The sequence below is a fragment of the Pristis pectinata genome, chromosome 9 (assembly GCF_009764475.1).
Source record: "Pristis pectinata isolate sPriPec2 chromosome 9, sPriPec2.1.pri, whole genome shotgun sequence".
In the NCBI taxonomy this organism is placed as follows: domain Eukaryota; kingdom Metazoa; phylum Chordata; class Chondrichthyes; order Rhinopristiformes; family Pristidae; genus Pristis; species Pristis pectinata.
Window position 1 is genome coordinate 22,142,926 of NC_067413.1, and position 15,949 is coordinate 22,158,874.

Genomic DNA, 15,949 nt, shown 5'->3' on the forward strand with positions numbered 1-15,949 from the left:
AGCATGAACCAGTTGGGCCCAAGGGCCTGTTTCAGTGCTGTATGACTCTATATTGCAACATAATGTCTCAGCTTTTGTATACTGTGCTTCTTGACCTCTGAAAACTAACATGCAATATGCTGTCTTCACCACCCTATTAACCTGTGTCGCCACTTACAGGAAACTGTGGTCTTGGACTCCTAGGTCTCCCTGTTCGTCAATATTCCTTTGTGCCCTACCATTTACAGTACATGTCCTACCACTATTTGACTTCCCAAAACACATCACCTTGCACTTGAGATTCACCAGCTAATGCTCCCCCCAAGTTTCCATCTGATCTATATCCTGCTATAGCCTTCAACAATCTTCCTCACTATCTGCAACATCACCAATGTTGTCCAAGTGCCTCCACTACATGGAATTCAGCAGTTCAAAAGATGGCTTACCACTATAGTCTCAAATTCAATTAGGATTAGGCATTAAATATTAAGCATGCCAGCAGAACCCAAGTTCCATAAGTGAATAAAAAGAGCACAATGTTGACTGTGCACCAACTATGAAATCCGCAGGACTAGTGGCAGAACACTGGTCTGCAAAGACTTGAAAACATGCAAAACAAAAAGGAAAATAGTCCGTAATTTGTTGCAGTTATAAGAAAGAGAATCAGAATTGGCTGGATTATCATCCAGAGGGAACCAAACTATATGGGGACATTACAAAGTTGGGAACTCCAGATGAGCGAAATGTTCTAGCTGTCCTGCATTTCTTAAAAATAAAAGAATAACTTGTGGTTTTTTTTTTTGTAATTAGTTTCCTGCAACTTGAAAGTCAATGGGAGTTCCCTGAAGGAGAGTAGAAGCTAGAATCCCACCTGACGTGAGTATATAAAAGGCATGCCTAGTGACAAGTTCTAACACTGGCAAATGCAGTGGTTCCACGATGGCAAAATTTGAATTTGTAAAACATTTGTTATAATCATTTAAGATTACAATCCGCGATGATAAGATTATAAACTGCAATAAAATTCCATTAACCTGGTAAACTTGGGACTATTGGATGTTACTCAATACTAATATTCTAACACACTTTCAATACACTTTCCTTTTAAGATGTTACACAGTTCACTGGAACATTTTTCATGCTGCTAAATTTAAAGGGAGCATGGGAAATGGACTCCCGGTGACTGGGAAGGGAGCGTCACTTGGTGAGCCAGATGCCAAACCATCACAATTTCTCAATAGTGAGACTGCAGATTGTTGAAGTTTTATTGTGGTATCACATAGTATACAATTCTTATGCTCTACGTATGCTTCTGTCCAATATTGGAAGTGAGCTGGAATTATTAATTAAAAAAAACACACACACACAAAATATGTGGATTTAAGCAAATCAGGTATGGTACTGTGTGGCTAAAAAAAAGACTATTGCAAATGATGGAAAATTTAAATGGCTTTAAAAGTCCCATATTTCATATAGGAAATACTCAACTGTAAAAACAAATGTACAGAATCCACAGGACATATACCCTGAAACTTCAAATGTTTTTATTTCCAGGATTTTCATGCAAACTGGAATACACCACTTATGACCTAAAAGAGTGTTCAACTCCAAATAACACAATGAGATCAGTGTGGAGCATGCTAAAATGCTAGGGCACTTTGAGATAAAGAAAGAGGTGACATTGAGTCTCTTAAGGTTAAGGTGGATAAGTCCCCAGGGCCTGATGGGATATACCGCAGGTTATTGAGAGAGGTAGGAGATGAGATGGCTGGGTCCTTCGCCAAGATCTTTGAGTCCTCTCTGGCCACAGGCAAGGTCCTGAAGGACTGGCAAATGGATAATGTTGTTCCTTTGTTCAAGAAGGGAAATATGGACAATTCTGGAAATTTATAGACTGGTTAGACTGAGTTTCATGTTAGTGGTAGGGAAGCCATTGGAGAGGATTCTTAGGGATAGGATTTATGAGCATTTGGAAAAGCATGGCTAATTGGACAGTCAACGTGGCTTTGTGTGGCGGCAGGTCATTTCTTACTAACTGGATTGAATTCTTGAGGAGGTGACAAAGATGATCAATGAAGGCAGTGCAGTGGATGTTGTCTACATGGATTTTAGTAAAACATTCGCACAAGGTTCCCTCATGGTAGGCTCATCCAGAAGGTTAAGGTGCATGGGATCCACAGTGATTTGGCAATTTGGATTCAGAATTGGCTTGCCCTTAGAATACAGAGGGTAGTGGTCGATGGGTCTTATTCTGACTGGAGGTCCGTCTGACTAGTGGTGTTCCACAGGGATCTGTACTGGGACCCTCTACTGTTTGTGATACATGGTATAGAAGGTTGCCAAAGGATACAGTGGCATATATATGTATAAAATCAGTTGCAGATATAGGCAGAGAAATAGCAGATGGAGTTTAATCTGGACAAGTGTGAGGTGTTGCTCTTTGGCAGTTCAAATGTAAAGGTAAAGTACACAGTTAATGGCAGGACCTCTAAAAGCGTTGATATACAGAAGGATCTTGGGGTCCAAGTCCACAGCTCCCTGAAAGTGGCCAAACAAGTCGATAGTTGGTAAAGGTGGCGTATGGCATGTTTGCTTTTATTAGTCACGCAACTGAGTTCAAGAATCAGGAAGCTATGTTGCAGCTTTATAAAACTCTGGTTAGGCCACATCTAGACTATTGCATTCAATGCTGATCACCCCATTATAGGAAGGACATGGAGGCTGTGGAGAGGGTGCAGAAGAGGATACTACCTTAATTAGAGGGCATGTTCTATAAGGAGAGGTTAGCCAAACTAGGGTTGTTTTCTGAGTGGAAGAGGCCCTAATACAAGTTTATAAAATTATGAGAGACATAGATAGAGTAGACATCTAGCATCATTTTTTCCAGGGTTGAAATGTCTAATATTAGAGGGCATGCATTTAAAAGCTGAGAGGGGGTAAGTTCAAAGGAAATATGCAGGGAATTTTTCTTTTAAAGACAGCAAGTCGTGGGTGCCTGCAATGTACTGCCAGGGGCTGGTGGTGGAGGCAAAGATGATAGAGGCATTCTAAGAGGCTCTTGGATAAACACATGAATATGCAGAGAATGAAGGAATATGGACCAGGTGTAGAAAGAAAGGATTAGGTGTCATTAGCTTCATTAGTTTGGCCACAACATTGCTGGGCCAAAGGGCCTGTTCCTGTGCTGTATGTTCCATGTTCAATGAGTAATCCTACCTGAAACCACCAAGCAGGAAAATGGCAGGTTCTAATCACATAAAGCATTTGCAAAAGAAAACTGAAACACTTGATCTAAGTATCCCATTCGCTGCCCCCAATACACAAAAGTATATCCATTATTGATTTGATTTTGGATGAATGCTATCTATTACAGTACTGACAAGTTTTATTTTAATCTAAAGACTTTTGCTCTTTCTAATTTCCAGTAAAGGGAAACAAAACTGTACAGCAAAATAAATTTACAAAGCACTGAAAACAATTAATTTTTTTGGAAACATTTCAAATTAGAATCTGCAAACACAAATGATATAATAGCAAGCTGAAAATATTCAGCACATCTGATAGAACAGCTAAATTTGAAAATATGCTGCAATTAATTCCCTAAGGAAGAAGTGTCAAGTGGTTAAGAAACCACTGAATTAATATGTTGCTGCAAGGGTCCAGTCTAAAATCACTCTTCATAAGATCCTCTTAGTTCTAACTCTTCAGAGATGTGCTGACAAAACGAGTTTGAGTTCAAGGAATGCAAACCCATGCAATTCAGTTAGGGGAAAATAAAAACTGCCAAAAGGAAAACAAGAGCTAGAGTCAGTATATTAAATATATAAATCCTACTTTGTATTTGGTTCTTATGTCATTGGGCCTTGCATTTCCATTTTTTCCCTGGTCCTTGCCAAATCCTGTAAGACAAGCTATTCTGCCTAAAGAATACAAGTTCAGTATAGAATGACAAAGCCAAACTTATTATCTCTTCACTTTTCCGGTCTTTGTAATCTTCCCGGCCCTACGAAAGAAGATTCTGCAGTCTCCAGCTGTGGTCTCCAATGTATCCCTCAGTCCCATCAATAACTCTATTAATACAAATAGTCAATGTAACCAAAGCTGCTACAATTTCCAAAGTTCCTTCATTCATTTCTAGCTCAATGAATTGTCTATAGTAAAACTATAGCATTTAAATCATTATTAAACAGAAATAAAAATCACAAGTAGTATATTTAACTCTTTGTGCATATTCTGCCATTCATTTAGAATATGATGGATCTATACCTCCATTCCTTCTGCCTGCCCTTACTCCATATCCCTTGATAACATTATCTAACAAAACTGTCAACCTTGAAAGTCGCAACTGATTCAAAACCCATACGTATTTTGGGAGAATTCCAGACTTCAAATAACATGTGTGTAAAGATGGTCATCCTGATTTCATTGCTCAGTGGGCTGGTTTTAATCTTACAATTATGTTCTCTTGTTCGGGATTCCCCACCGGAGTAATTAAGATTTTCTATATCTCTCAAAATTTTAAATGTTTAAAAATCATCCTCATCATTTAGGTTCAAATGAAAACAAAGCATCTATTTTACATTTATTTCATGTATACATTTTTTGGGATTCTGGACCGTCACTGATAAGCCAGTATTAACTGTATTTGAGATGATGGCGAAGAGAGCTGCTTGCCGGAACCACTGCAGTCTTTGGACATGGGACACTGCAGGAGTTATACGCAGTTACGATAACGCAGCACTATCTTGTTCCAAGTAAGGATTGTTACGGACTAGGTTTACTATTGGTGAATGTCCCTTTACGATAGTGTGTGTGTGTGTGTGTGTGTGTGTGTGTGTGGTGTGGTGTGTGGGGGCGTGATGACGACAACAGAAGGACGTAATGACGTTTTTGGAGCAGTCGGTGTCATTCAGAGAGGGAGGGAGAGAAGAGAGAGAGACACTAGCCTACTAGTCTCTATCGACGGATGAAAAACAATAACTGTGTCTGTCACTACAATTCATGTATGAATTTTTCAAATAACCCGGCGGAGTCCACTTTGTCATTAACGTGTAGAAAGAAACAGCTATTTGTGTGGACGGCCACGTCTCGTATGCCTTTTGGGGTGGCAGATACTTCGGAACAAAGCAGTGGAGTCCACTTTGTCGTTATCCTGTAGTGGGAAACAGGTATTTGTGTGCCCATGATTCAAGTGCCTTTCGGGGTGGCAGATGCGTCGGAACAAAGCAGTGGAGTAGTCACTGCTGAGTAGACACTGAGGCGTCATATGGATTCCATCGTGGAACATTTGGATTTCGTAATTACTCTCTATTTTCTCTCTACGTTTTGTCTTCAGTCAATGGTGGTTGTTGAAGAAGCCTTTGCTCACGTTTCACCTTACGGCTTGCTGAACTGAACTTTAAGAACTATTCCTGGACTTGGAGTTTGGGAATTTGCCACACACACAACTGAGTTTAGTTTTTGGGGTTAATGTTTCAAGACCTAACATTTTTACTTCTAACATTCTTACTTTTATTTTTTCTTATTATCATCAGTAATTATTAATAAAATAGTTTTTAAACACTTCTATACATGACTCGGTGTGTTCTTTTGTTGCTGGTTCGTAACAGGATGATTAAGACTTGAAGGGGCAACTGCAGATGGTGGTGTGGCCTAGCTCAGGTTGCCCTTGTTCTTCTTCATGGAGTTTGGGAAGTGCAGTTGGAGTAGCTTAGCAAGTAACATGCCTTGTAGATAGTAGCAAGGCTTTGGACTGTCAGAAGATGAATCACTTGCTGCATGATACCCAGCCTCTGACTTGCTCTAGTAGCTTCAGTATGTATGTAGCTGATCAGTTGAGTTTCTGATCAATGGTAATCCTGAGGATTTTGATGATGGTAGACTCTGGAGGTGGTAATGTTATGAATGTCAGGGGTTGGTGGCAAGACTCTCACTTATTGGAGGTGGATATTGCCAGGCAACATTTGTGACATAAATATAACACGTACTGATCAGCCTGTGTCTGAATGTTGTCTAGGTCTTGTATGCTGGTATGGGCTGATTCACTCTGCTGAAGAATTTAAACATTATGCAATCAGGATACAACCCCATTTTCAACCTTTTGATGGAAAGTCAGTTTGATGAAGCAGCTGAAAACAACTGGGCCTAAAACATTGTCCCAAAGACCTCCTGGGATTGTGGTGACTGACCTCTAGCAATCACAACCATCTTCTTTTGTGTGGCATGACTCCAACCATTAGTGTTTTCTCCTTGATGACCACCAACTTCGATTTAACCAGGGATCCTTGATGCCATACTTGGTCAGGGGCAGTCAGAGGTCAATTCATCTCAGGAATCCAACTCTTTGGTTCATGGTTGGATCAAGGCTGACAAAACCTAAACTGGGTATTGTCAAGTGCCAGTTAATAGCATAGTTGACAAGCTTTCCATCACTTTGCTGATGGGTGGTAATTAACCAGATTAAGATCCAAGAATTGACTGGGTTATGTGATGTTGGGAAACTCAGATAATCCATCTCTGCTTCCTCCCATTAACTTCTCTCGGGTTGGTTTAAACTGGGCCTCTCAATTTTTAAGGATAGGGACGTTCTTGGAGCTGCATCCTTCATTGGCTGTCTAACTGCCCATCACCATTCAGGACTAGATAAGGCAAGACTGCAGAGCTTTAGTCCTGATCCATTAGTTGCAAGAACACTTTGTTTACTATTGCAGGCTGTTTTTGATGTTTTTAATTACGCATGTAGTCCTGTGTTGCAGCTGACCTAAATCACTTTTGATGCAAGCCTGGAGTTGTTCCCTGTGTACCCTTCTGCAGTCCTCACCGAACCAGGGTGGATCTCCCGGCTTTAAATAACGATAGCATGAGATATATACTGGGCCGAGTTACTAATTATGGAGGTGTGCAGTTCTGTTTTGTGCCTCATGGATGCCCAGTTTTTCAGCCGCCAGATCTGTGGGAGTCTTTCCCACTTAGCACAATTGCTAGTACCAACAATAAGATGGAAGATTGCTGTAAAGAGGGTAATTGTCTCTTTGCTGGTAATCATTTCTGACAGAATGGGACAGGTCCATCTATCACAGGTAAACTGGCAAGGATGAGGTCAAGCCAACTTATCCCTCATGTTAGTTCACGCACTACTTACTGCGGGACTCAGTCTGGCAGTATGATCTTCAGAACTTGGCCAGCCCTGACCAGATGAAGCAAATCTTAGTGATGGAGACTGAAGTCCCCAACCCAGAGTACATTTCTATGCCGTTTCTACTTTTACTGTTTCTTCCAAGTGCCTGTTGAACATGAGAGAAGTACCAATTCATTAGTTGAGGGAGGATGGTAGGTGCTATCAGTAGATGGTTTTCCTTGCCAGTGCATGACTGATGTCAATGTTGAGGACTGCAAGAGCTCATACCCCCCCTTGCCTGTGTATCACAGTGACACCACCACTTCTAGGTCGTCCCATTGATGGGACAGGGCAAACTCTACCCCACACGTCCAAAACATCACCTTTGAGATGCAGAGGCCAATGCTCTATACCACTGAAGTAGAACCTCCTCACATTTGTATTTTCATCTCAAAATAAATCCACTAGTTTTTGGTGGTTTTGAGTATAAATCCCCCACTTCTTCATTATTCTCTAGTTTCTCAAAATATTAGTTAATGTGTCCTTCTGAAATCTAAAGTGGATGACCTCAGACTTCCCTACACTTAACTCTATTTGATACTCGTTTTGCGTGCTCATTTACTCTTAACCTCGATCAATTTCCTGCTGTTGCCTGTACAACCTACTGATCCTTTCAACTAGGCATCATTTGTGAACTGCGGTATACAACCTCATTCCTGACTATGATCAAATATGAACTGCGAGTCCAAAGGATTCAGGTAGCTAATTATTTTACTTACCTTTAAGGCCCCTCAGGTCTATGCTGCATGACTGAGACTTAGACCATCTTCTTTAGAGATCCAAGCACCATTTAACATCCCTAACTCTAATTCCAAAGCTTTGGAGACGACAAGGATTAGAAAATAAAAATTGCTAATCATTTCATTGTTGCATTCAGACCAACAGGGAAGAAGAAATAGCGGTTACAACTAGCATCATTAAATTATCATCAACATATGCACCCATTCCTGCTTGAACTAAAGCCAGTTAGATTGTATTCAAAGTTAGTTTCTACAAAAGGCAAAAAACACTCTTGGGGAATTAGAATTACTGATCCTTTTCCCTTGGTTGATGACATTTTTATTTGTGCAGGGCATAAATAATGGAAGCCCATTATTTTGCCCCAAAACATTTTTTCAGAGCCATTTTTAGAAGTACAAATTATTTTATTAACCATCTTTTCATTTTGTACTCTAAGGATTCCTTCCTCCAGAGAGTTGGAAAAAATTCTAGGCTGATGCTTTCGTGCAATTTTGAGAGGAATTCTTCACTGTCTGAGACACAACTTTCAGATAAAACTAAGTGGAATCCTTTCCACCTATTCAGAGAGACTTAAAATATTTCATTGGGTAGCAGTAGAGTTCTGTCCAGTGTCAAACCAAATATTTATCTTTCAACCAACATCAGAAAGACAGAACAGTACCTTGCTACTTTCTGTTTTAGCTTCCTGCAACATTTCCCACATAATAAAAGTCTTAACTTTGCACACTCTTCTAAGCAGGAGTCTTTTCGTGCTCCAGAATTGTCATCATTAATATTATAGTGATTAAGAATGCTGGGTTGGAAGGTTTTGAAATTTTAAGATTTGTAATCCCTAGCCCGAACCTTTCCCTGCCCTTGATGGGCAGGAGGGTTTAAAATTTAAGCTACATCATTTAAACTAAATAACTTAAACCTCTTTCCCCATTTTCTACATAGTACAGGAAAAATCATCCAAGGTCTTAGAATGAAATATATTCACCCAAGAATTCCATGCATCCAAATTTGGTCCATCTCCCACAGTAACAAATTCACTTCCAAATAAGGCTCAAGTATTCTACTTAAAAGGACAGACTCAAGATTAGCTCGAGTGCCAGATTGGACAAAGAGCTGGGGTAGTTAAAATGGGTTAGATTGGTCAGATCTTCCCATGACTAATTGGTAACTTTGTCCAGTTAATTGAGGAACCTGGGAAGTGGAACAAAGAGAAAAGAACGGGGTTGGTGGAGGTTGGGATGGGGATGAAATTGTACTTCAAAACAAGCAGGAAGAAAGATCAGAGCATTTAGTGGTGGGGATGTGGGAGTTCTGAGAATGGAGGTTCAGGAGTGCAGCGCTACTATCAGCAAGGAAAGCCAGTGCAGGGAGGGGGTGGGGGCATGGGAGATAGAAATTGATGCATTTAAAGAAACAAAGAAATGCTGTACAAGAAGAATACCATGAGGAACCTTTAGAACAACATAAGCCCTAGTTCCCCCCATAACATTAAAAAGAGAACCATGCAGGAAATTACAACATCCTGCAATCCTGACATGAAAAGTGAGTCAAGGTCATCAGGCTAACTAGATGACTCATGATAGAAATGCTAACATTATCCTAAATTAGTAGGGAAATTGCTAGAATCCATCATGAATGATGTAATAACAGAGTTTCTTGAAAGAAAATAGTATTTGACTAAACTATTCTTAGAGGACAAGGTAAAGTGGACAAAGGGGGCCAAGTGGATGTGGTGCATGTCATTTTGGAAGGCTTTTGATAAGGTCCACAACTGTGATCCGTCAACAAGTTTAGAGTGCAAGGAATTGGGGGTAATATGTTTACTAGGATTGAGAATTGATTCACGAAGATAAATCAAGGGCGGGGGGAGGGAGGAAGGGGAAGGAAATAAACAGATCCTACATACATACTGTCACTGGTAGGGTATGCTTGGAACCAGTACCCATGTCAGAGCTATTTGTCATCTATAATCAATGATTTAGCTGAGCAAACAAAATTTAATTTTTCCACCTTTACAGGTGATACCTAAATTACGCCAGGACTGTCAGTATGGAACAGGATATAAACAGGCTTCAGGGAAATATGGACCAGTTGAGCATATGGAAGGGAACATAATGAAATATAGAAAAATTACAAGTTCATCCACTCTCTAATGCACAAAAGCATTTTTTTTTAACATGGTGAGAGACTGAGTAGCATTTTGTTTAAAAGCACCTAGGTATGCTCGTAAGCAAGTAACTGAAAGAGAACATGTAGGTGCGACAAGTAATTTAGGTATGCAAATTGTATGTTAGTTTAAATTACAAGAGAACTTGAACACTGTAGTTAGGAAGTCTTACTGCAATTATAAAGGGTCTAGCTGAAACACAGCTGTGGTTCAGAGATCAAGGATGTAGCTGCCACAGATGGAGTACAGTGAAGATTCACTAGACTGGTTCTAATGGTCTGGTTTACCACATGAGGAGAGATTAAGTAAACTAGGTGATACTTAAGGAGCTTAGAAGAACAAGAAGGAACCTCATTGAAATTGAACATTCTTACTGGGCTTGGCAGGAGTCTAGAACTAGAAGTCAGTCTCAGAACAAGGGATAGACTTAGAGACCAAGAGGAAGAGAAATTTCCTCACTCAAAAAGTGGCAAATCTTTGGAATTCTCTACTCCAAAGAAGTGTAGATATTAAAAGGAACCAAAGGAAGTGGAATATTGCAGGAAAATGGCATTTGGTAGATCAGCCAAATCTCAAATAACAGAGGCGTGTATGTCCAGATGGGCTACTCCTGCTCTTATTTCTTGTGCTCACATTTACCTAGTTAAATTTTAGATATAGCATGATTTGTCATAGAAATGGACAAATGCAAATCTTCAATTACAAACAGCTGGGGAAAGAAAATACATTTGATTTTAAATGCACTCAAAGGCTTCAGTACACTTAAAATCATTGGGTTGTGTTTACCTCTTCGGCAATCAGGTTTGACAATGTATAACTTTTTGAACATTAAAAGCAAATTATTGGCTTTTGTTGTTTAAATGATAACTAGAATAGAACAACAAAATCATTACAACTTTTTTCCAAAATCAAGTGCAATACCGTTCTAACACAGCACATCCTTTCCAACTAATTTAGTTTCACACAGTATAGTTACAGCAATTTCTGCAATGTTAAAGAGATTTTACACAACTGACTTATGATTACACTACAATTTTAGCAATCAGATTAGAATTTGTACTTTTTGATGATTTGCACTGAAAGTATCAATACTTAGTTACAATGCAAAACAATAAACCAAACTGATGGTCAAGTCAGGTGCAGAAAATAGACTCTTCAGCCCAACTGCTCCAAGCCGACCAAGATTCCCATCTAAGCTAGTCGCATTTGCCCACGTTTGGCCTCTCTAAACCTTCCCGATCCAAGTACCTGTCCAAGTGCCTTTTAAGGTCTTTTAAACTCAATTATAGATATCTACCAAACAATACTGGTCTACCAGGGAAGTTTTTATTTCTGGCAAGTGGCACAACTCCTTTCTGAAGCACATTTGAGCTTAAACAATGAAAACTTGACACAAATGTAACCAGGACCTTGTATTGGGTGGTATGATTTTTGAAAATAAACTAGTGAAAAAAAAACTTTGTTAAAACAATGGTAAATCATGTAGTCCAATAGCCAACCAAAAGTTGGGAAAGAACACAAAAAAGGATTAATATTAATAATATGAAACAAGTCAAAAATGAAAGCTCTAAGTAATCCCTTTACAAATCATGATATCTTTCTATTAAGTAATTTAACATGGAAGAGGGTGCAGAATCAGAAATGAAAAGGCAATCAAATTGCTTGCTCCCACGTCAAACGTACTGAGATCAAGAGCAGCATTTTAGGCGATTTATGGCCTTTAAATGTATAGTACAATTCAAATCAAAGACTTTTTTAAAAAAAGAACGTCATGTAGTTCCTTACCTTTGGAAATTGTTTAACAGGAATTAACACTTTTTGAGCGAGCTTCATGTTCTTGTTACTAACCACATCCACAAACTTCTCTTCATCACTTCCCTCTCCTGCCTCTATTTTGGTTATCTCTGCAATGTAAAAATATCAATGATTATAGACATATCCAAACTTTTAACAAAGTATGTTCAATCTCTGTGCATTCATGTAAACAATAATTAAATACATGAACCTGCATTTCCAGCTTAAAAATTAAATTCAATATATAAATGCTCTTGATTGGCTGCAACTTTTCTAAAATGAGTCCAACTGTAATCCAACTTCTGAAGTTATTTGCTCTCAAGGCAAATGATCAATATACCAGCAATCTGATTCCAGAGACTGTGTGAATTTACACGTCAAAACACCAACCATTTGCATTTGTATTGCATCTAATTATGAAAAATATCATGTTGCTTACAAATCATTTTCCAATTATCTCCAAGTTGTGGTGACAGATGACTGAAGAACTACTAACGTTAATTACTGACAAACAGAGAAAGCAGACCAAGTAAGTAGCACAAAAAAAAAATTACTAGCAAGTCCAATCTTGGCACACAAATAGAAAATGCTAGAATACTCAGCAGGACCGAAAGCATTGGTGCAAAGAAAATGTTCTAGATTCAAAACCCTTTGTCAGAACTGGGAACCCTGTTAACCATGTTTCTCCTTCCATAGAGCACTTGCAGCATGTTCTGTTTTTGTTACAGATTTCCAGTATCTGCATTTTACTTTTTGATCTTTAGTCCAACCTCAGTGGATAAATACTTTCACTGAAGCATTTTGAAAGACAATTGCCCATTAGAAACATGAATATTAATGCTCAGTTAACTAGATTGAATTTTTTGAGCATATAAATGGATTGATGAGAGTAGAGTAGCATAGGTGATTACGTAGAATTCAACAAGATTTTCAACAAGGCTTTACATGGCATATTCATCAGAAAGTAACAACTTTAAGATTCAAAGGAAAGAGGTCAACTGGATCCAAAATTGGACCAGTGACAGGAAGCAAATGATAATGGCAGCCAATGTTTTAACAAGGCCATTTCCAGGGAGGTATTGCAGAGATCAGTTCAACGTATCTTGCTTTATGTGATGTACATCAATGAATTGGCTTTAAGTGCAGTGAAGGATGATTAGCATTACGCAAAATTGGCGTATGGTTGATAAGGAGGGAAAATAGTGCCAGACTGCATGGAATTATCAATTTACTGTCCCAACTGGGTAGAAAAGCGGCATATGAAAATTAATCTCAGGAAGTAGAAGTAACACACTAATGATGAGAGGCAAGAATGGGAGGACACTGCGATGCCTCTTCAGGATGGCTGCCAGTGACTAGTGGGGTTCTGTAGGAGTCACTGTTGGGACCACAACTTTTCACTTTATATGTTAATGATCTGTATGAAGGAACTGATGAACATTCTGGCCAAGTTTGCAGAGAGTATCATGATAGGTGGAGTAGAGGTGGTGTTGCGGAGGCAGAGAGTCTGCAGAAGGACTTGGACAGTAGGAGACTGGGTAAGGAAGTGGCAGATGGAATACAGTGTAGGGAAGTGTGGTGTTATGCACCTTAGTAGAAAGAACAAAGACCATAAAACATAGGGGCAGAATTAGGCCATTCGGCTCATTGAGTCTACTCCATCATTCAATTATGGCTGATTTATTTTTCCCTCTCAATACCATTCTCTTGCCTTCTCCCCATAACCTCTGATGCCCTTACTAATCAATAACCTATCAACCTCCGCTTTTAAATATACCCAATAACGTGGCCTCCACGGCCATCTGTGGCCATGAATTCGCAGATTCACCACCCACTGACATTTCTATTATTCTGTGTATTCACAATGAACGGTTCATTTGATATTTTTTCCTTATTTATCGTGAGGAGAAAATCAGCTGTGTATTAAGTTTATGGTTACCACTAATTAGACTTTACATTGTGGATTAATAGCAATAGGTGTTTCTTATAAACAGCATTATTTGTTATTCCATTAATTAGGTTTTAAATGTTATTCGTTAACCTGTACTAAGGGTGGCAAAAACTACTCATGAACATGTCTTACCCAGTTTTTCTAGCAAATCAATATACAACGTGACATTTATAATTAGTATGTGAACTGATGAGATTACGCTGAATATTTAAATTACACATAAAATACAGCATTAACAATACAATAACCCTCTGAATATTGATTGAAATGTTCTATATCATATTAACTGAATGGAAGAGAGCATCAACACTATCTGCAATGCCTGTCATGCTTCCAGGTGAGAGGTTTTTGAAATTATGATGTTAAATACCTGTCAGATAATGGTAGATCAAGATCCACTACTGAAATAATTTTCACCTGGGACTGCTATACAGTTACATTAACACGGCCTTAAAGGAATCATTTGTCAAATTCATCACATTACCAGTAGAAAGAGATCCACAGTATGTCTGAAGTAATACACTGACAGCAACTGTCAACACAGTACTTATATTTTCAAAAAAAATTACCTTCAATTCTATCTTGGTGTAACAACCAGTATTCTAGTATCATTAGTGACCAAAGTTATAATTCAATGGAGTATAGCATTATTAATATGATTGATTTTTTAAAATTATGACCTCATTCATAGGTCATATTGTACAGTTCCACTGGTGTAGAAAATTTGAACTCTTAAGAATTTATTACCTGCTTCCCAATCTTTGATTGCTCAAAGATTCCCTGCCCCAGTATGGGATGAATTTCACAGCTGTTGGGCCAAGCAGGACAGAACCCATTTCTTCCCACTCACTCAGATCTGGCTCAGGAACACACGAAACACAGTAGGAGTCAGTCAATCTAAGACAAATGGACAGGGTAACTCAAACGTTGCCCAAGTCAGTACCCATAGAAGTATGATGAGATCATTTATGCAAGCCACTAAATCCCAGAAAATATCCAAAGCTGGCTAGAATTGAACAGCTGAAACTTCAATTAGTTTATAAACATTTTCCACTTTATCTGCAATAAAATGTTCATAACCAAAGATAAAAATTCAACCATTACTCAATGTTGCATTTGCTTTTGATTTTTAAACATTGAATAAAAGAGAAACCATCAAGTCCATATTCATTAAAAAAATGCCAACCACAAAATAGAAAAAAATTTCTTCAACGCAAACCATGTCGTCCAACATGCTCAATGATACTGGTAAATTGGTAAGTTGCTTTATTACTGTCACATGTACTGATGTACAGTGAAAAATTTGTCTTGCATATCATTCTGCTCAATGATACTGGTAAATTGGTAAGCTGCTTTATTACTGTCACATGTACTGATGTACAGTGAAAATTTGTCTGCATATCATTCATATAGATCAATTCATTAGAACAGTGCATTGAGGTTATACAAGGTTAGACAAAAACATGGTGCAGAATAAAATGTTAGTTACAGAGAAAGTACAATGCAAGTAGACAATAAGGTGCATGGTCACAACAAGGAAGATTGTGAGATCAAGAGTCCCTCTTATCATACTAGAGAACTCTGTCTTATAACAGTGGGATAGAAGCAGTCCTTGAGCCTGGTGGCATGTGCTTTCAGGCTTTTTGTATCTTCTGCCCAATGAGAGGGGCGAGAAGAGAAAATGTCCAGGGTGGGTGGGGTCTTTGATGAAAAACACAATGATGCTGGAGGAACTCAGCAGACCTAGAGAAACAAAGGACTGCAGATGCTGGAATCTAGATGAAAAACACAGGGTCTTTGATTTATGCTGGCTGCTTTACCAAGGCAGCGAGAAGTATAGACAGAGCCCGTGCAGGGGAGGCTGGTTTCTGTGATGTGCAGAGCTATATCCACAAATCTCTGCAGTTTCTTGCAGTCACTGACAGAGCAGTTGCCATACTAAGCTTTGATGCATCCGCATAAGATGCTTCCCATGGTGCATCGATAAAAATTGGTGAGGATCAAAGGGGACATGCCAAACTTCTTTAACCTCCTGAGGAAGTAGACTGGTGAGCTTTCTCGGCCATTGCATCAATGTGATTGGAGCAGGACAGGTGATTAATGACACTCACTCCTCATAACTTGAAGCTCTCAACCCCAGCACAGT

The 15,949-nt window shown here is 38.9% G+C and overlaps 1 protein-coding gene across 1 annotated transcript in view; it reads right to left on the reverse strand.

Annotated features, from left to right (window-relative positions):
• The window catches only part of LOC127574681 (KH domain-containing, RNA-binding, signal transduction-associated protein 3-like), a 164,820-nt gene that overhangs the window by 89,480 nt on the left and 59,391 nt on the right, over positions 1 to 15,949 (reverse strand). The window contains exon 3 of the mRNA XM_052023937.1: positions 11,844 to 11,962. Within this exon, the coding sequence (XP_051879897.1) occupies positions 11,844 to 11,962 (119 nt within the window). The remainder of the gene's footprint in view (positions 1 to 11,843; positions 11,963 to 15,949) is intronic.